The 20,728-nt window shown below is 37.7% G+C and overlaps 1 protein-coding gene across 8 annotated transcripts in view; it reads right to left on the bottom strand.

Annotated features, from left to right (window-relative positions):
* Tut4 (terminal uridylyl transferase 4) overlaps window positions 1-20,728 on the bottom strand; it is a 116,067-nt gene that overhangs the window by 1,781 nt on the left and 93,558 nt on the right. For 4 of the 8 annotated variants that reach the window (XM_040756988.1, XM_040756985.1, XM_040756992.1 and 1 more), the window contains 9 exons: window positions 17,936-18,013; window positions 17,581-17,758; window positions 17,116-17,163; window positions 16,949-17,031; window positions 13,156-13,271; window positions 11,767-11,951; window positions 9,770-9,870; window positions 5,858-6,305; window positions 73-231 (listed from right to left, as the gene is read on the bottom strand). In XM_040756988.1, coding sequence (XP_040612922.1) covers window positions 73-231; window positions 5,858-6,305; window positions 9,770-9,870; window positions 11,767-11,951; window positions 13,156-13,271; window positions 16,949-17,031; window positions 17,116-17,163; window positions 17,581-17,758; window positions 17,936-18,013 — 1,396 coding nt within the window. The remainder of the gene's footprint in view (window positions 1-72; window positions 232-5,857; window positions 6,306-9,769; window positions 9,871-11,766; window positions 11,952-13,155; window positions 13,272-16,948; window positions 17,032-17,115; window positions 17,164-17,580; window positions 17,759-17,935; window positions 18,014-20,728) is intronic. The other 4 variants (XM_040756991.1, XM_040756990.1, XM_040756989.1 and 1 more) reach the window with 2 other exon arrangements.

The following is a 20,728-nucleotide window of genomic DNA, read 5'->3' on the forward strand; positions in this document are numbered from 1 at the left end:
TTCACTGAGATTCCCACCATAGGTAAGAATAATACCCACCCAACTTGATAAGTGATTTGTAAGCACTGGTACCTTGAGCATAGAAGGGTTTGTTGGGCTGAAATCTTGGATTTCCCTGATGCATGAAATTTTGATGCAAACCATAAGGCCACGAAGCTGGGACAAGGGGGAAGTGGGGACGTGGTGCATGTTCCCATGGAATTGGAGGATTTAGTCCTCGAAAGCGTGGCTCTGAATTCCAACAAGAAAAGAAAACCACATTTTAAAGATTAGTTTACTAAATCACACATTCCTTCATTCCAGAGACATACTGAATAATTATCATCAACTATGTATTATACCAAACCGAGTCACCAAATTTCTTTTAAAGAACCAAGCACTATTTATTATTTGTTCAAATTACTTGAATACTTGCTGTATATAATATGTCATTTATACCAAAGCTGGCTAATCTAGAATTTGAAGGTGAGAGATTTTCTTACAACGACTAACCAGAATTTTTAAAAATGGGCATTTCAGAGAGAAGGATGAGAATGTATGAAAGCTTGAGGACAAGAAAGCATAGAAAGTTTGGGATTACAAAGTAATCAGCAACATAATCAAAGGAGACTTGGTCAAACTCCTTTAATCCTAACACTTGAGAAAGAGGCAGGTGGATCTCTGAAAGGATCAAGGCATCCTGGTCAACACAGTGAGTCCAGGACAGCCAGGGAGAGACCCTGTCTCAAAAAGCAAAAACCAACACACATGCACACAACAATAATTCAACAAACCGGAGGATGAAGAGATGGTCAGGTAGATGGGAATATTCATCTCAAAGAATCTTAATACATGATTCTACAAAACTTAGGTTTTTACCAATATTGTAATGTCAACTTCAGCCAGACTCCTAAGACTGGAAGAAACTTGTACAAAAAGATTTAGGTACTATGGTTGAAAACTTGGGTTTTGGAACCAGTCAAACATAAGTTCAAATCATAGTTCTAAAAATTGCTATGGCTCTTTTTTGAACCTCAGGTTATAAATGATAATTGAAAAATAATTAAGTGGTTTACACAGTTTTGGAAAATAAACAAGAATACACATGTATGTTGGATCCAGGCAAAAAGGAGTAAAAATACTTTTCCCAACAGCTTGAGCTTGAGTCCAGAAATTCTCAGTGGAAGAGGGAAATGAACTCTGACCAACATACATTGGGTATAGCATGTGTGAGCCCTTGTGCACATACACGGAAAAAAAAAATTTTAACATACATCAAACTGGTATTTTTCAAAGTAGAGTATCCACAAAAACGGGATGTTTCTAGTTGTTTTTCTCACTCAGGTAACAATATGTGAAAAAACAACTGAAAGATACTTCTAATCTTTGACTCCTGTTAAGAGATAAATAAAGGAAAAGCCTGTATTTGCTGTATTTTCACAGTCTTCTTGGGAAGCAATCAGAAAAGGCTGGTGAACAAAGTTTAAAAAGTCACATTACAAGTAACAGAGCTAAACTTAAGGGCTCAGTTTGCAAAATAAATGAGAATTAAGTATCATCATAGACAACTAAGAACTATTTTGTCATAAAGATATTTTGAAGGATATATTACAATTTACCTTGCTCACTTTTCAAAGCCAAATATATAACACTAATATGTCACCAAGAGCAAGCCTTTAATTCTAGCCCTCCAGAGGCAAAAGCAAGTGAATCTCTGAGTTCCTGAAGAGATGGGGCTACACATAGACCTCATCTCAGACAACAACAACAACAAAAAATAAATAAATAAAAATTAAAAGCCCCATGGAGAGAAAAATTAGACAATCTTTCACTCTAATAAAATCCTACTTTTCAGGTTTATCCATTGCATTTGGGATATGCTGACCTCTGCAATTCCCCTAACTTTGAGGAGTTTCCTACATAATTGTGGTGGTACACAACTGCATTTGTGATCTCTTTTAAAAAATAAAAATCTAACTTTCAATTTAACATAGTTTCACTCAGTCCTTTTACTTTAACTCAGTAATATTTTTAGCTTTAATAATGGGTTGTAGGAGGAGACTTAGGACTGCGCCATTAGCCATGCAGTGCTTGAGGCGCATACGGATGTGGTATTGATAGGGTGGTTCACTGCACCGCTAACCACACCCACTTAGGGAATGACTAGAGATGCATATGGATGTGATACTACAGTATAAGTATGAACCAAACATTTGAATTATTATTTAGTATTAATATAGAACATAAATAGTGCATCTAATATTATTGTCAGACACTAATCTAGATATTGCAGAGGCTCAGACAAAAAAAGAAAATTCTTGGACTTTAGAATAGTGGTTCTCAACCTGTGGGTCAAAACCTCTTTGGGTTGAACACCCTTTTCACAGGGGTTGCATATCAGATATTTACAATACAATTTATAACAGTAGTAAAATTACAGTTATGAAATGCCAAAGAAAATAATTTTATGGTTGGGGGATCACCACAACATATTAAAGGGCCATAGCATTAAGAAGTTCAGTCTAATGGATTGAGCATACAAGTATGATTTTAATACCATGAGACAAGTGCTGTGGTATAAATTCTAAGGAAATAAGCAGATAAAAGATAAAATTCAACTTGAGGACAAGATCAACATTCAAAGGCTTCTTGAAGACAGTGATGTAATTTAAGTATTTAGGATAAGGCAGGAATGGGTAATAAAGGTAGTGGAGAAGACATGCCAGGTAGAAGCAATCACCTTAATAGCCTGGGTAAAATGACAGTATGGTAGATTTCCAAGATGTTTTGATAATTAGCTCATTATGACTGAAACAAAGATATACCAAGGGCAGGTTGGAGAAAGTACTTGTATAAAAGTGAACTAATCTGTCACAGGACAAAATATAGGTTCTGTCTTTATAAGTCATTGACAATCAGCATATACATAATAAATGTCTGTTGACAGATACAAAAGCTGTGTATACTCTATTTCCTTAGGTCTTAGAAACTAAAGTTCCACTTCCTTTATTCCAAACAGGTTAGAGGTACCTTTTAAGAGATAAAATACTTTTGAGTTGGAGAAACAACTCTATGGTGCAGTGCTTACCCAGCATGCATACACCCTAGGTTCAAAGCTTTTTGTTTGTTTGTTTGTTTGTTTTAAAGACAGGGTTTTTCTGTGTGATTGTCCTGGATGTCCTAGAACTCCCTTTATAGTCAGGCTTAGACTTGAACTCACAGAGATCCACCTGCCTCTGCCCCCTGAATACTGAGATTAAAGGCATGCGCTACCATGCCTACCACATATAAATTCTTAAAACCATCAGAAGAAAAATCCAAACACTTTTCACTGGAAATCTCTCCAATGTTCCTTTGAAAATTAATAAAAGGAGCTAGGAGTGGTGGAAATCACCTTTAATCCCAAAACTCAGGAAGGCCAAACTCTTAGAAGGCCAGTCTGGTCTACAAAATGAGTTCCATGACAGAGAGTACTACCCAGAGAAACCCTGTCTTGAAAAAAAAAAAAAAAAAAAAAAAAAAAGAAAATAAAGGGAAAGACTGAACCAGGTGTGGTAACCCAAACAGAAGCAAGAGGATCACTTCAAGTTAGAAGCCATTCTCATCTACATAATAAATTCTAGGCCAGCCAATGTCTCAAAAACAATCAAGTAAAACTTAAAACAACTGACCTCTTCTAAAAGCTTTTGTCTGTCTATATTCCCTATGCAAACTATACTTCAGAATGATTAAGTAATAGGAAAAAGTTCCTAGCAGAAAAATCTCAATGAGGAAACAGATTGATCCCACCTAACTTTGTACATATTAGGGGGTCAAGTGAGATTAAGGGAGAGGGAGAGGGAGAGAGGGAGAGAGAGAGAGTGTCTTGAGTGTCTTGATACAGAGCATCATTGTTGCTCAGGCTATATTAACTGTGTGTGCACCAGTGCTCACAGTGCAGTGTACACATGGAGAAGATGATATGACAATTTGTCTTGGTTCCCATTTCAACCATATGGATCTTGAAAAACCAAACTGGGGTCTTCTGTCTCAGGTGGCAAGACATTTATTTACCTGCTTAGCCATCCCACCACCCAACCTGAAGTTTAAAAGCAATTTTGATCCACTGTCTGAAATTTTATTTTAAAACTGTGAGAAAGGGTCATATAAAAAGAAAAAGGGGAAAAAAAAGCAAATTACTGGTAACTGTTAAGTTCACTGGTGGTATTTCACTCTCTCATTTTGTATGTATGGAACTTCCTACAATAATATTTAAGATGAAGATAGTTATCACTACAAAGCTGGATATAGAGCTGGAAAGATGGCTCAGAGGTTAAGAGCCAGCAACCACATAGTGACTCACAACCATCTGTAATGCAACCTGGTGCCCTCTTCTGGCCTGGGCAAAACACTGTATACATAATAAATAAGTAATTATTCTTTTAAAAAACCTGGATATGAAAACAGCAAATACAGCAAGTAAACTATTTTTAAATAGGCAAGTATAATTTAGTAATATATTAAGTAACCCTTAAAATTTTCAATTATTGTATGTCTCAAATCTATGTATTTATTAAGATACCAGAAAAAACTGTTTATTAATTCTACCAAATGCATTTTGAATGTACTGCCCCTTAGCCAGGTATGATGGCACGTTTTTTGTAATCCAAACAACAAGGCAGCAGAACTGAGGCTGATGTAAGAAGACTGCCATGAGTTGGGAGCAGGGGAAAGAGGAAAGGAAAAGGAAAGAAGAAAGGAACAGGAAAAAAAATAAAGGAAAGGGGAAAGTAGAAAGGGAAAGAGAATGAGGAGCCCATACTCACACTTAGTTATGTGTCAATTTATACAATTTTGCTTTGAGAGGCCTACAACCAAGCTCTCAGGTGTGTGTCACTGTGCTCTGAGTGTCTTTCCTTCTTCTACCCTTATGCTGAAGCCTACATTAAAACATTTTTATTACGTTTCTCCCAATTAAAAGAAGCAAAGGGGGGAAGACGTGAGTAAATGAACTGCTCCTTACTGTAGAGCACAGTTTTAGAGGAAAAGAGAAAAACAAAAACCAAACAAATCTTATCAGTCTAAATCTTGGATCAACCACAATTAACTGATGACAGTTAAGTTCCTTATTTCTTCAATTTTATTCCACTCACCCTTAGGGGGAGAGGCATCTCATTTAGCTCAAGCTGACCTCCAATGCATTACCACACCTGGTTTTCTGTTTTCCTTTTGTTCTTTGAGACAGAGTCTCATTTAGCACAAGCTAGTCTTAATCATCCTGAGTGCTGGAATGCAAGTGTACGATACCACACCCAGTGGGCTCTCAATTTTATTATTTATAAAATGAGTACCACTAATACCCACACCAAATGAAGTGAAGGTGAAAAGGTAAACAATAAAGAGACCAATATATTCAAGTATTACCTCATTTAATATTCTCAACATTTTTGTTATTCATATCCTTATTATAGAGATGAAACAAATGCAGAGATAATGTCAAGACTTTGTATAAATGGCGGACAAGATTCAAACCTTAACAGTATACATCCAAAGACTATACTGTTTACTCTTAGCTAAATTCTATATTCCTTTTTTTTAGATTTATTTATTTATTATGAATACAACATCCTGCCTCCATGTATGCCTGCACGCCAGAAGAAGGCACCAGAACTCATTATGGATGGTTGTAAGCCACCATGTGGTTGCTGAGAATTGAACTCAGGACCTCTGGAAGAGGTGCTGTTAACCTCTGAGCCATCTCTCCAGCCCCCTAAATCCTATATTCTATCTCCATAAATACAGCTTTTATCCTTTCTCCTCATTGTTTCGCAAGGTTTGACCAATAATACCACTCACCCAACATTTCCACAGCCAAATATAAAAGAAAAAAGGAAATTACCTGAATTACCCACTGCACCATTGTTCACCAGGGAATTTGGAGCCACAGTACGAGGCCAGTGTCCATCATGAGAAGTGCTAGGGATTGCCATTGGTCTGGCAGCAGGCTGTGCAAATATGATGCTGGGATCATTCAAGCCAATATTGCTGGGGGTACTGCCAGGTGCAGAGTGGAGCATTGGACCATGAATGGGCCATGATGGGGCAGGGATCTGGAGGGGGTGCATTGGCAATAGTCCCATACCGTGCATGGGAGAATACTGAGCTGGTGGTGATTGAGGAAAGTTATACAAGGGCATCTGAACCTGATGAGGGGGTTGGCCTCCCTGCTGGGGTGGGCCAAGCTTAGGCTGGGATCCTGGCTGGGATGGAGGCTGGGGAATAGCAGATGGTTGGGGGGAATTCTGTGGAAATGGTTGGGGCTGAGGAGAATAAGATGGTGAATCAGACTGCAGGAAAAAAGACAATTTTAAAAATTAATTTATGAGCATCTTAATTTCCAAAAAAAGATTATTAAAATAGCAGTTACTTCATTAAAACAACATATACAGAACTGTATGATATATATTAATTAACAAAATCATAAGCCCTTTGCTGGAGATAGAGAGAGAGAGAGAGAGAGAGAGAGTGAGAGTGAGAGAGAGAGAGAGAGAGAGAGAGAGAGAGAGAGAGAGAGAGAGAACGAGAATGCAAGCTTAACCTCATTCCCATCATGAACAAACTACTTCTTTTGTAAACTAGAAACAAACACATAAATAACTCACAGCCACTTTCACACAGTTTCCTCAACAACTGTGTGTGTGCACATGGCATTATTACTAGATACTTAAAATACAATACTAACATGTATGCCTTCATGAAGCTTAAAAATTTACTGGGCAGGGAAATCAGGAAGCAGAAAAAAAGATTACAAAAGGAATCACAAATAGAATATAATGATTATTACTATGATTGGGTAGGCAGGTATACTAGTATGTTATATCTATAGTCTGTGTAGGCAGGAGAATAAAATCAGAAGATCCTCTGTCCTGACCAGTTTGGGCTACATATTGAGACCATCCCAAAAGAAAGGAAAAAAATTTATTTATGGTATATAATGATAAACAGGAAAAACTAACTTCCACTTTTCAAGAAATGTAGAGATCAAGGAGTTTCCCAGAAGCAAGTACAGCAAAAACCAAAGGATACAAAGAAGGGAAGAGTATTTAGCAACAGGAATACATGTCTGAAGGTATATATGGAAATCTGAAAAAAGTTTAATAGTAGAGTACATGGGTAATGGAGTAACATATCTGTTGAGGAATAATCTTTTGGCATACTGTGAAGATATATCTTTGCCAAGGTGCCTTCTGATTGGTCTAATATTGAGTTGAATGGCCAATGGGTAGGCAGGCAGAGGTTAGGCAGGACTTCCAAACAGAAGAAGGAGAAGGAGAGATTAAAAAGGCACGGAGGAGACACCAGAGGACACTGAGAAGAAACAGGAGATGCAAGACGGAAGAGGTAAAAATTCACAAGACAAAACATAGATTAATATAAATGGGTTATATGACCTAGTGGGACAAGCCTAAGCTATAGGCTGAGGTCTCATAATTAGAAAGTATCTGTATCACTTTTTATGAGCTGGGGGCTCAAAGAAAAAAATCTGTCTGTACATATCTGAATCTTAAGAACTAAACAGAGCTGGGCAGTGGTGACCTATGCCTTAATCCCAGCACTTGGGAAGCAGAGGCAGGGGGATCTCTGAGTTCGAGGCCAGCCAGGTCTACAGAGTGAGTGCCAGGATAGGTTCAAAAGCTAAACAGAAACAGCATCTTGAAAAAAAAAAAAAACTAAACAGAAACAAAGCAATGAGGACACCTGTGTCTTACATATCCCATAATTTGTACAAGAGAAGTGCAAAACCGCTTAAAGTTTGAACCAAACTACAAATATAATCAATTTGCAATTTATAACTACAAATATAATCAATTTGCAATTTATAAATATTCTGACTTAATAATAATGAAAAAGACTAAATAAAGTGAAAAAATACTTAAAAAAAAAAAGCCGAGCCAGGTGGTGGTAGCATATGCCTTTAGCAAGTGGGAGGGAGAGGCAAGCAAGGCACATCTCAGTGAGTTCAAGGTCAGCATGTTCTACAAAGCAAGTTCCAAGACATCCAGGACTGTTATACAGAGAAATCCTGCCTCCTCAGGGGAGGAAAAAAGAAAAATAATAAACAGGTGAGACTACTATAAAAGGTGCAAAGAAGCCCAGCATGGGGCGCAGGCCTTTAATTCCAGCAAAGGCAGGCTTATCTCTTGAGTTCGAGGCCGGCCTGGTCTTCAGAGTGAGTCCCAGGACAGCCAGGGTTACATAGAAAAACAACTGTCTGTCTACAAACAAAACAGAATAAAAAAAGAGCTGCTGTACCTCAGTAGGCCTGAGACTACAATACAGGGATGGAGGTAAGCTAAGTACTGTAAGGATTATTTATTTACTTAATTAACTTATTTAAGACAGTCTCACTACAAGGCCTAGAATTCACTATGCAAACAAGGTTGGCCTGGGACTCACACAGATCTGCTCTCCTCAGCCTTTCTAGAGAATGCTGATATATGATATAGTCAAGGTGTGAATCACAACACCCAAGCAAGGATTTTGTTTTGTTTTGTTTTTCTGAGCTCATTGCATAGGTTGGCCTCAAATTCACTATGTAAAACAAAGGATCTCTGGTCCTCCTACTTCCACCTTCCAAGTGCTAGGATTATAGGTATGTGCCACCAAGACTGGTTTATACAGTGCTAGGATCCAACCCAGAGCCTTTTGCAGGCTAGGCAGGCAAGCACTCTTCTCAATTGAGCTACATTCCTAAACCCAATTTATGAGTTATTTTTGAAAGACTTAAGCAATAGAGGTTGGTAACTGACTGGATACAGAAGTTGAAGGAAAGAGAAATGTAAGAGAATACTAGACTGTGAGACACACATTAAGGCTATAAACACTGGACAAAGAAGCAAATCTGTAGTACTGGAAAGAAACATAAACTGCATTATATATAATTAAAGCTGAGTTGTTTTGTAGATACCAGAAAGAAAATGTCCATTAGATTCTTAAAGAAAAGTCAGGTGAGAAAGAATGGCAAATGACAAGGAAATTTAGGAGCAACACAGAAAAAACAAATAGAGCATAAGTTTTACACACGGAACGTGTTGTTGATTTCAAGTTATCTACTAACATTAGGCAAGAAACTTAAATCTTCATTCATAAAACTGATAATGTAAACTACCTCATGTTTCTATTGAGATTAAACAATGCACATGGAAAATATAAACACCAAATTAAGGATCTTTTTCTCCCTCTCTTTAAGAAGTTGCTAGGGGCCAGGCAGTGGTGGCGCATGCCTTTAATCCCAGCACTCGGGAGGCAGAGGCAGGCAAATCTCTGAGTTCGAGGTCAGCCTGGTCTACAGAGCGAGTTCCAGGACAGCCTCCAAAACAATACAGAGAAACCCTGTCTCGAAAAAAAAAAAAAAAAAAAAAAAAAAAAGAAGAAGAAGAAGAAGAAGAAGAAGTTCCTAGGGTGGCCAGGCAGTAATAGAATCCCAGCACTCAGGAGGCAGAGGCAGGTAGATCTCTGTGAGTTTGGAGGCCAGCCTGGTCAACAGAGAGAGTTCCAGAACTGCCAGGGTTACACAGAGAAAAGCTATCACAGGGGTAGGATGGGGAGGGGAGGAGGGTCCCTCAAACCATCAGACTACCTCAGCCTCCAGACATTAGGAACTACCAGTCAAAGTATTCCACAGTGTCTGTCTACTGGTACACTTTTATCACTAGGAAAAGGTGTATAAATGGCTTCAAAATGAAAATTGTAAAGAATTAGAGACAATGACTGTCTTCCTGTCAAACTCATTCAAAGGTAGAATACTTACACATTCTGAAGACTGTCTAGTCCTTATGGACTGGTCACCCTGCTGCTGGGCTGAACCAGCCACCTGCTGAGCATTGACAAGATTTCGGACTAGCTGGGCTGCTAAGAAAAGACATCACAGAAAAAAAAAGTCAAAAGTACAGAACAAGCAAGCAGGCATGTTGTTCTATATCTACATAGAAGCACTGAGGTGGAAGAATTTCTGTGAATTCAAGATCTGAGCTGCACAGTGAGTTCCAGGCCAGTTTGGGGTACAGTATGAGACCATGTCTCAAACAAACAATACAGGAAAGTAAGAAGAATGAATAAACAGAAATCAATAAACTAAAGATTATTGTAATGATACTTATTTTGTGGCACTAGAGGTTGAACTCAGGATTTCACATGTTAGACAAGTACTCTACAATGACCTACAACCTTAAATTCCAGTGTCTTAATAAATTTCAAGTCTGTCAGTTATATCAAGCTACACTTTTTGAAATAAGGTTGTCATTGATTACTGAAAGTATAGTAATATACACATAAGCAACACACAAAGATTTCTCAAAAGAGCAGACTAAAGTGAACTTTTTTTGTTGTTTTTTGAGACAAGGTTTCTCTGTATTGCTTTGGAGGTTCTCCTGGAACTCCCTCTGTAGACCTCAAACTCACAGAGATCGGCCTGCCTCTGCCTCCCAAGTGCTGGGATTAAAGGTGTGCGCCACCAATGCCCGGCTAAAGTGAATATTTTTTAAAGGATTATTTTATGAGGAAAGATATATACCACTACTCTCTACCCCACTTCTAAGCTGAGATCAAAGCCAGGGCCTTGCATATGCATATATATTCTACTACTGAGGTGTATCCTTTCACCTTGGTAGGTGGGGAGTTTGAGAAGGGTTTCTCTGCCCAGCCCTGGCTGTCTTGGAACTCACTTTGTAGACCAGGCAAGTCTCAAACTCATAGAAATTTGCCTACCTCTGCCTCCCAAGTACTGGGATTAAAGGCATGTGTCAACACCACCAAGCTTGTGTTTTTGTTTTTAAATTTTTACTTTTATTATAATTTATTTCATGTGTATGTGTTTTGCCTACATTCAGTTCTATGCACCACATGCAAGTTTGCAAGAAGATAGCACTAGATTCCCTAGAACTAGAGTTCCAATTTGTGAGGTACCCTGTGAAGGCTGGAATAGAACCACCTCTTCAGGCCACTTATTGTGTGTGTGTGTGTGTGTGTGTGTGTGTGTGTGTGTGTGTGTGTGTGTGTGTGTGTGTGTGAGAGAGAGAGAGAGAGAGAGAGAGAGAGAGAGAGAGAGAGAGAGAGAGCGAGAGAGCGCATGCACGAGCACACATGTGCTCCACCCCATTATGTATGCTGAGGTGTACATGGAGGCCAAAAGACATTAAAACCCCTATAGCTGAAGTTATAGGCAGAGTTGACCATTGCCTATCATTGATGCTGAGAAATGAACCGAGGTCCCTAACACAGCAACAAGTGCTCATAACTGAGCTACCTCTCCAGGCCCTCAACCCTGCTTTTTTGTTTTTGTTTGTTTGTCCATTTTGTTTTAGAATCATATTATATAGCCCAAGCCAGTCTCTTATTTCAATCTCAGGAATGTTGGGTTAAAAAGGCAATTTTCAATTTCTATATAAATTGATTTTTTTCTGAATTTGTCATTTTTTAAAATTTCATACTGTAGAGCATCAAACCCAGGAACTGTTTATAACATAGCAGATTTGGACTCACTGAGCAAAACCCCAGCCCAGATCAATTAAAAAAGACTACCTGAAGTCAAGTATTACATTTCTGCAATTCCAGGGAAGCTAGTGCAGGAAGATCCTAAGTTTGAGGCCAGCCTGCACTATCTAGTAAAACTGTCCACAAACAAAGTATACTAATACTGGACTGTAGCTCAGTAATCAACCTTATACTTAGCATGCACAACAGCCTTGGTTTGATCCCTATCAACAAGCAAATAAACATTCTCAACTATTTTTCATCTTTTCTGCTTACCTGCCACACTGCTATTCCTCTGGCGGGCCATCTTGACCTCTGGGCATTCCCGACGTACATGTCCTGCATCTCCACAGATGAAACACCTAAGGTCTCTGGAGTCAAGGTCTCGGGAGTCTTTTTCTTCTTCATTTCCTTCCTTCTCTTCTTCACTGTCTTTCTTCTTTAGTCTAAACAGTAAACTGCTGATACCAATAATGTGGAGCCAGGAACTTACAAACTGATGATTCACAAAACAAACTAAACCATACACAATGACAAATGAACTAACACATGCAGTTGTATGCTGTTTTTTAAAGAAAGATATTTCTACTTATACCACAGCTAAATTTCAAAAATACAGTATTGTAGCCATTTTAAAACAGTAATTTTTGTTTATTTTTGAGACAGGGTCTCACTATTTAGTCCTTGCTGGTCTAGAACTCATGCAGAATCCACGGGCCTCAATGTCAAAGATCTTCCTGCCTCTATCTTTCAAGGGCTGGAATTAAAGGAGTGTTCCACCATGCTCAGACACACTAACAAATGTTAATATCAAGTTTTCAACTTCTAAGATCCTTAGAGATAATTAACTCTATAGAAGAAAAAGAGGTTTAGAAAAATAAGCACTTTGCCTAAATTTATTAAAAACAGTGAAAGAAACTAATGCTTATTTTAAAACTTCTAAATGTTTTAAGCCAGATTTGGTAATGAAAGGTGCTCTACCCATCTACTGAATATACATGTGAACCTGGGAAAGCATTATTATATATTATTATCTTTTCTTCTTTCGTTCTTTTTTTTGTTGTTGTTGTTATTGTTACTTTTTTGAGACCGGATCTATTGCATAGCTCTGGCTGCCACTATCTCACTAACCTCAAACTCACAGAGGTCTTCCAGCCTTTGCTTCCCAAGCACTGGGATTGAAAGTGTGTGCCACCATGCCTATATCCACAGATATATCTTGAAGTGGTACAAAAGACAAGTATTTCTTAATTTACATAATACACAGACACAGCTCTACATATATCTCCAGGATTCAGCTTATTGTACTTTTATTATGAGCTTGTATAAGTTCTCCCTTTATTTGTGTTCCTAGAGGTTCCAAACACATAACGTGTCAATAAACATTTCTATTTAAAAACTAAAAACTGGCCGGGCAATGGTGGTGCATGCCTTTAATTCCAGCACTCTGGAGGCAAAGGCAGGCAGATCTCTGTGAGTTCGAGGCCAGCCTGGTCTATAGAGTAAGTTCCAGGACAGGCTCCAAAGCTACAGAGAAACTCTGTTTTGAAAAAACATATATATGTTTTAACTTTCCTACTTAAGACATTTCTGAATAAAAGTATTAATACAAATTACTTTCACATTTATTTTCTCTATAAAGTTGATAGAAAGTTGTTTGCCAACCTTTTCCTTTTGGGACAATCTTTCATGTAGTGACCTATTTTTCCACATACACGGCAACAACGATCATTAGGAGCCAGTTCTCCATCTGTTAATACTCTTGAATCAAAGAAGTACTCCTGAAGAAATAATACAATTTTACTATTTTTAAAAAATCAATATAAAACAACCCAAATACAAAAGAGATCAAGATGGAGGGGGAAAAAAAAAAAAACGGTTAACAACTATTTCCTTGTAACTGGAAGCAAGGGTAAAAAAATAAAGTACACTCCGGACGCTAGTGGCTCACGCCTTTAATCCCAGCACTCAGGAGACAGAGGCAGGCAGATCTCGTTGATTTTGAGACCAGCCTGGTCTACAGCTTAAGAGCAATTACAGCTCTTGCAGAGGACCAAATTAAATCTCAAAAACCTACATTAAGCAGCTCACAACTGTCTGTATCTCTGTTCTCAAAGAGAATGGATACTCAGATGTACATACCCAGGCACCAACCCACATGCATACAAATAATTACAACACAAAATAATTCTTAAAAAAAAATCCTCTTGGTCCAGTGTTTAAGACCACTGGCTGCTCTTCCAGAGGTCCTGAGTTCATATGGTGGTGGCTCACAACTGTCTGTAATGAAATCTAGTGCCCTCTTCTGGCCTGCAGGCATACATAGAGGCAGAACACTGTATACATAATAAATAAACAAACAAGCAAATTTTAAGGAAAAATGTTTAAAAAACAATCTTCAGAAATAAAATAATAAAAATTTGGTGATGTGGTCACAAAACATTTTGGATAACTAGAAGCTCTGAACTGCAGTTTATCAGAATTATACCTCAACAAAGCTGTTTGAACTAGCATGGTATATGGGAGCAGGGAACCAAATGGCAGGAAGGGAATCTTTAGAAAATGAGTAAAGAAGCCCAGAGTGTTAACTCTATTTTCTATCAAAACAACAACAAAGTCCTTTCTCATTTCACCAGTTGCTTACTGCAGAAACTGGCATCATCCAGATTCTGTTCTTTGCCCATCACTTCTAATTAATCATCAAGCAGTGGCCATTCTCTTCCTGAATTATCTTTGTGTTCCTCTATCTCACCATCACTTAAAAGGGACCTGGTTTTGAGATTTGCAAAACTCAAATACATTAAGGAATTTAGGTGATGGCCAAACATGAAATGCAATGTATGAACTTACATAATGAAAAAGCAAAATTTTGCAAAAATTTATAAAGTTAAATTCAAAATATGCCACTAATGAATATAGTTTATACTATTTAAGTTTACTAATTAAGAAAAACATAATTTTATGAGTGTGTGTGTGTGTGTGTGTGTGAAAGTAATTCACTTGAGATTAAAAGATAGTGCTCCCTATCAATATCCATGGCAAATATTCACCTGTAATCATCTCTAACAACAAGAACAAGGGAGGGAGGGAGGGAATAAAAGAACTAAAAAATAAAGTGTGACAAAATGCAAGACTTAATGAATTTTGAGTAAAACAAAAACAATGCTTTAATAAAAAATACTTATTTATTCTCATATGTGTATGTGTGAGTACCTGCACATATGTATGTACACTATGCATTTGCCTGGTGCCCATGAAAGCCTGAAGAGGGTATCAGATCCCTTGGAATTGTGGTTACAGACAGTTATGGGCCAACTGTCTGGGAACTGAACTCCAGTCCTCTACAGGAACTATTAGACACTAAGCCATCTCTCTAGCCCCTTAAGATTCGTTTTATAGAATGAAAGATTACAAATAACTAAAGTTGTAATAAGACTATCAAATTGTACTGACAAGTTCAGTTTAGGGTGGTGAATATTAATTTGTACTTGTACTATACATTAGAAATTGCCTAGATTTATTATTTTTTCTCATTAGTGCTATTTCAAGCAGACAGAGAGATAATAGCTGCAGTTAGTGCAAGGCTAAACATAAATGGATACAAAAGGAGAGTAGGCACTATAGAATAAGGAAAAGTATAAACCAAAAAGTAGGGTCAAATGGAAAAAGAAAATAGAGACAAGACAACTGATAGGTAAGAAGAAAGTAGGTTAATACTATGTATTAGATAACCAAATTGTAGAAAAAAAATAAGGTGGAAATAACTGAGTGAATAGAAAGATGAAAAAGTAGAAAATACACTTTTTCTGTATGTACGTGCATGTTTTGGCTTTCTGAGATGGGATCTCATGATGTTAGCCTACACTGGCTCATATTCACCTAACTGGCATTGATCCCCTGTCTCCACCCCACAAAGGCTGAAATCACAATTGTGAGTTGTCAAGTACAGTATACTTCTGCCTTTCTGCACATTCCTATAATCAGGCTGCATATTAGACAGTGAAAAAGATATCATGTGTAAACATGAAAAACAATGAACAGTTCCTATAAGTTACAATACTGATAAAATAAAGACAAACGTCCAAAAGAAAATGACTATACCATATACTAAAAATTTAAGAATAAAAAGATTAAAAAATGATTAGCAGGCTCCAAAGATCCTCTTTTGAGGCATCAAAATAGCATTTGGTTTTCATACTAAACAAAATACAAAACTAAAGATTTTTGTATCTACATACAAGTAGGGTCTAGCTGCAATTTACTGAGTTATAAAAGGATTATTATTTTTATTCATAAAATGAAATTAGTATCTTTCAAGTTAACTGAGGCCTCTGTAACATAGTACTCTGAACTATGTGATTGCACTGCTGAGTTCCTACTGAACATACACATAAATAGACAGTGTTCCCACAATTTACAGGTAAAATGTCACGGAATGTGTATTGCCACATCAAATAATGTATTAATAAAAATATTATATTTTCTTCTAAGCTATTTTTTCATAACCTGTGCTTTGAAATTTCCTGTTTAATATAAGTATTACTCGCTAAGAGACTAACAAACATACATACATGAGAACCAGTATTCCAGGGAAAAGATAGTGTGGGGATCACAGACCCTGGCCGGAAACCCACCCCTCCATCAGCCTGGGAGCAGGCAGCTGCGAGACAATGTTTACTGAAAACATGCTATAAGCTCCTGATAAGGGCTCACTCACTGAATCACCCTGACTTTGATCTTCCAATGGCTAGCTACTCCCTGCTGTTCCCAATTCTTGTGTCATAGATTTAACCACCAGCCAGGAGGAAGGAGAGGTCTGTGTGAGGGGTGTGTGAGGGGTATGTTGGAGATTTGTGCATGTATGGATGGCAGAAGTCTTCCTGAAGGGAAGCGTTTTTCTTGGGAAGTTCTCCTAAGCCAATTTGGGGAGCATAAAGTTTTCTTAACGCAACCTACTGGTCTCCGTGTCATCTATCCCGACGCCCTCGCCACATTCTCAGATACCGGCTGCACAGGAAGCGTGGCAGATAGTGCTTTTATTCCACCATAAAAAAGAAGAGTTGTAAGATTTGACTGAACAAGTTTTCAAGGACAGTCATTATCTGATGATAAATACATGGTTTTACTCACTCCAGATTTTTTTTCTCTTAAAAGGCTCTACCTCTAAAAATGAAAGCTCCTCACGTCCCCAAACCAATAGGAAGCAAGCAAAAGCTAAATGAGACCAAACAACAGTGTGTGACAAACACAACTCAGGCCAGAAGGTCTAACTCTGCAAACCACAGCTACAGCAAAGTTGGAGCAGGAGTCTCGGTAAACAAGTACTTTAGATTTGTCTTTTCTGTTATTTTACAAGTTTTGTTCCTTTTCACTTTGTCATCTGTTAAAAACCTCAATGAAAATGAAGTTCTATAAGAAAAAAAGAAAAGAGTGAAAATTCCAAAAAATGCAAACTTACAGCTTCTCTGCCAATGAGTGGATAAAAGGGGGTACCAAAAAGTTTCCTTCCATTAATGAAGGCCTTCATAATAAAATTGGTCACTGTTAAGAAAGAAGACAATAAAAGATGCAGGCATTATTATGTCATAACTTTTAAAGCATATATCCTCTATATTTAAAACTTACTTTTTCTAGAAACACCAGCACCAAGGTTATGATTCAAGTCAAAAGGATCTAGAAAAGAAATATTTGTTAATAAATAATATTATTCCATAAAGTAGACTTTGCAGGAATGAGTCTATTTCTATATATTTTCAAATTATTCAAACCAGTGAATCATTCTTTTGAAATTATTAAGTGACAGAAAACAAGAGGCTGACTCTCTGTCTCTGTCTCTCTGTCTCCCTCTCCCCCTCCCCCCCTTTCTTTTTTGGTTTTTCAAGGCAGGGTTTCTTTGTATAGCCCTAGCTGTTCTGGAACTCACTTTGTAGACCAGGTTGACCTCCAACTCAGAGATCCACCTGCCTCTGCCTCCCGAGTGATGGGATTAAAGGCATGTGCCAACACACCTAGCAAGGCTGACTCTTTCACATCAGTTTTCTTTGCCAGTTTTTCTTGTGGTTCTTGAATTAACAATAATGTAAACATCACCTTCAATTGCAATGCATTTAGATGTCCACTGCTTTTCAAAAGTGGTCAACAGCTTTTTCTGACGAATACTGATTACATACTCCTTGAAATCAAACTCTTCGGTGTAGAAGCGAAGTAGTCCTAACCAAAGCTCTCCTAGTGATTCTGTGTTCTTTCCAAGTGAAGGTAAACGCTTTTTCTTCAGTTAAGGAAAAAGGGAGGAAAAGATAAAGATCGAAGAGGAAAGTACGGGAAAAGAAGAGAGAAATTGGTATATTATTAAAAATAATAAAATTAAAAACAAGCAGAATTATTAAACCATGCAAATCCTAACATCAGTGAGCATTCCATAATATAAAAATTAAACAAAAATTACCAGCTCTTCTGTTTTATCAAAGAAAAAAGCATTCCATCCATCAACCATTCTCTGTGGAATCTGTTTTCCATCAAAGATCTGTACAAAAAAAAATATATAATTAGATTTCAAGTTATCTAATCCAAAGACATATAAACTTTCCTATCAATTTAGAATTTACTTACAGGAGACACAAATATGTTACTTCCCAAGAAAAACCACTAGATGTGATAACCTGATACCAAGTAATTAATTAATGAGAGTATATCTAAAACCAAATTGAGAAAGTATATCTGAAGAGTATAAGATTCTCCAAACACACTTAATATTATTTGATGCTACCTATTTGTCTTATCTAAATATATCCAGCCCAAGATTAAGTAAAATAAAAGTAAAGAAAATGAAAATGGCCAGTTGGTGGTGGCGCATGTTTAATTGCAGCACTTGGGAGGCAAAGGCAGGTGGATCTCTGTGAATTCAAGGCCAGCCTAGTCTACAAAGCTAGTTCTAGAACAGCCAGGGATACACAAAGAAATCCTGTTTGGAGAGGAAAAAACAAACAAACAAAAAAACTGTGCTTGATTAATGGATTACAAATGCAGAAATATAATAGATAATACTGCTTATATACCTGAATCAGTATTACTGTTCCCTAGTACATTTAATCAATTACAAGTATCTCATAAGACAGAAAGGTGCTTAGATATCAGATTATGTTTAATGGAAAATTAGGTAGCTTTCCCTGACATCTTTATAAACAAATTATGAATTCTTCTAATTAAGTTGCACAGTCTGGCCTCAAACTTGAAATTCTCCTGCCTCAGCCACCTGAGCAGCTGATAAGAAGTACTACTATATTTTGTAAGAAAAAAGCATCCAATAAAAAGTGATTGTTTTATATACAATTGACTTCTTTTTTTTTTTTTTTTTTTGGTTTTTCGAGACAGGGTTTCTCTGTATTGTTTTGGAGGCTGTCCTGGAACTCACTTTGTAGACCAGGCTGGCCTTGAACTCACAGAGATCCGCCTGCCTCTGCCTCCCGAGTGCTGGGATTAAAGGCGTGCGCCACCAACGCCTGGCTCTACAATTGACTTCTATAAGTACTTTTGTGACTTGCTTTTCTTTTATATTGAGACAGGGTCCAGGGTGGCCCTGAATATGTTATGTAGCAGGGATGACACCGAACTTCTGATTTTCTTGACTTTAGCTTGAGTACTAAGATTATATGTATATGGCACAATGACTAGTTTGTATACTACTAGGGATCCAACCTAAGGCTTTATGCATGCTAAACAAGCAAGACTACCAATTGTGCTACACACCCAGCCCTTATGATTTCCTTTTCTAAAAGAGGTATAATACAATGACTCAACAAAGTAGAAAGGTATACAATATTGCTTCAGAGAAAGCAAAACTAATTTCTAGTCTCAGGCCTACATACAGATTCTGGTCAAGATAATTATCCCCATAAACCTCCAATTAACCAGTAAAAATAAAAGATCATATTAACTACACAAGTAGTTTATAAACTGACTTTAAAAAAGTATTTGTTTCGTATTTACTAATGTGGATGTATGTGTTCAAGTGAGTGAATGTGCCCAAGGAAGCTAAAGGCTTCATATCTCCCAGAGCTGGAGGCAAGGGAGGTTGCAAGCTGCCTAAAAGGGTGCTGAGAATTTGGGCTCTCTGCAAGACCAGTAAGCACTTTTAACTGCTAAAACCATCTCTACAGTCCCCAAATTTACTTAAATGTTTTATTTATTCTTATTTTATGTGTATGGCTCGCTTACATGTGTCTGTGAACCAAATGCATGCCCAGTATGCAAGGGGACGAGGAGGATGTCTGATTCCCTGGAACTGGAGTTACAGACGGTTGTTAGGTGTCATATGAGTTCTCTGAAAGAGGAACTAGAGCTCTTAACCACTGAGTCATATTTCCACCCCCCAAAATTTCTACATTAAAAAATAATTAGTCTACTGTGCATGTGTGTGCCCAAGGGCATACGCCATGACACAAATCACACAACTTGCTCCTAGAAGTCAGTTCTCTTCTTCTACCACATTGAGTCCCAGAAAAAGAATTCAAATCATCAGGTCTGAGGACAAGGGCCTTTACCTGCTGAGGCATTGCTGAGCTCCCTAAAATGTAACTTTCTTGAAAATTGGCATGCAAAACAAATAAAAAGCAGACATGTCTTTTTTTTTTTTTTTTTTTTTTTGGTTTTTCGAGACAGGGTTTCTCTGTGGCTTTGGAAGCTGTCCTGGAACTCACTTTGTAGACCAGGCTGGCCTCGAACTCAGAGAGATCCGCCTGCCTCTGCCTCCCAAGTGCTGGGATTAAAGGCGTGCACCACCAACGCCCGGCTCAGACATGTCTTATTAATTAAAATATATATATATGGAGAGAGAGAGAGAGACCGGGGGGGGCGGACCAGAGAGAGTGGTTTTTTTCAGACAGAATCTGTCTATGTAGCTCTGACCCGGAACTCACTATTTAGACCAGGCTGACTTGAACTTAGAAATCTGCCTGTCTCTGCCTTCTACTTTTGGGATTAAAGATGTGTGCTACCACTTCTGCCACCAGTCCAGGTTGTTAAACATAACACAGCTTTTCTTTCTCTGTCTTCAAAAGGCAATGAAACAGAAGAGCAGCCCTTGTGATATCTGGCCTCCCCATCTTTCATCCTCAGATTTAAGTTCCTTACGGTCAAAAGAGCTATATGTAGCCTATGTGTGAAGCCCAAAACCCTCAAAGATTAAGCTAGCTAACTAGCTTTGGATAATTTAGACAAATACAGTCACCTGAAGTTATTT

This window comes from Mesocricetus auratus, unplaced genomic scaffold (assembly GCF_017639785.1).
Source record: "Mesocricetus auratus isolate SY011 unplaced genomic scaffold, BCM_Maur_2.0 Super-Scaffold_100014, whole genome shotgun sequence".
Taxonomy (NCBI): domain Eukaryota; kingdom Metazoa; phylum Chordata; class Mammalia; order Rodentia; family Cricetidae; genus Mesocricetus; species Mesocricetus auratus.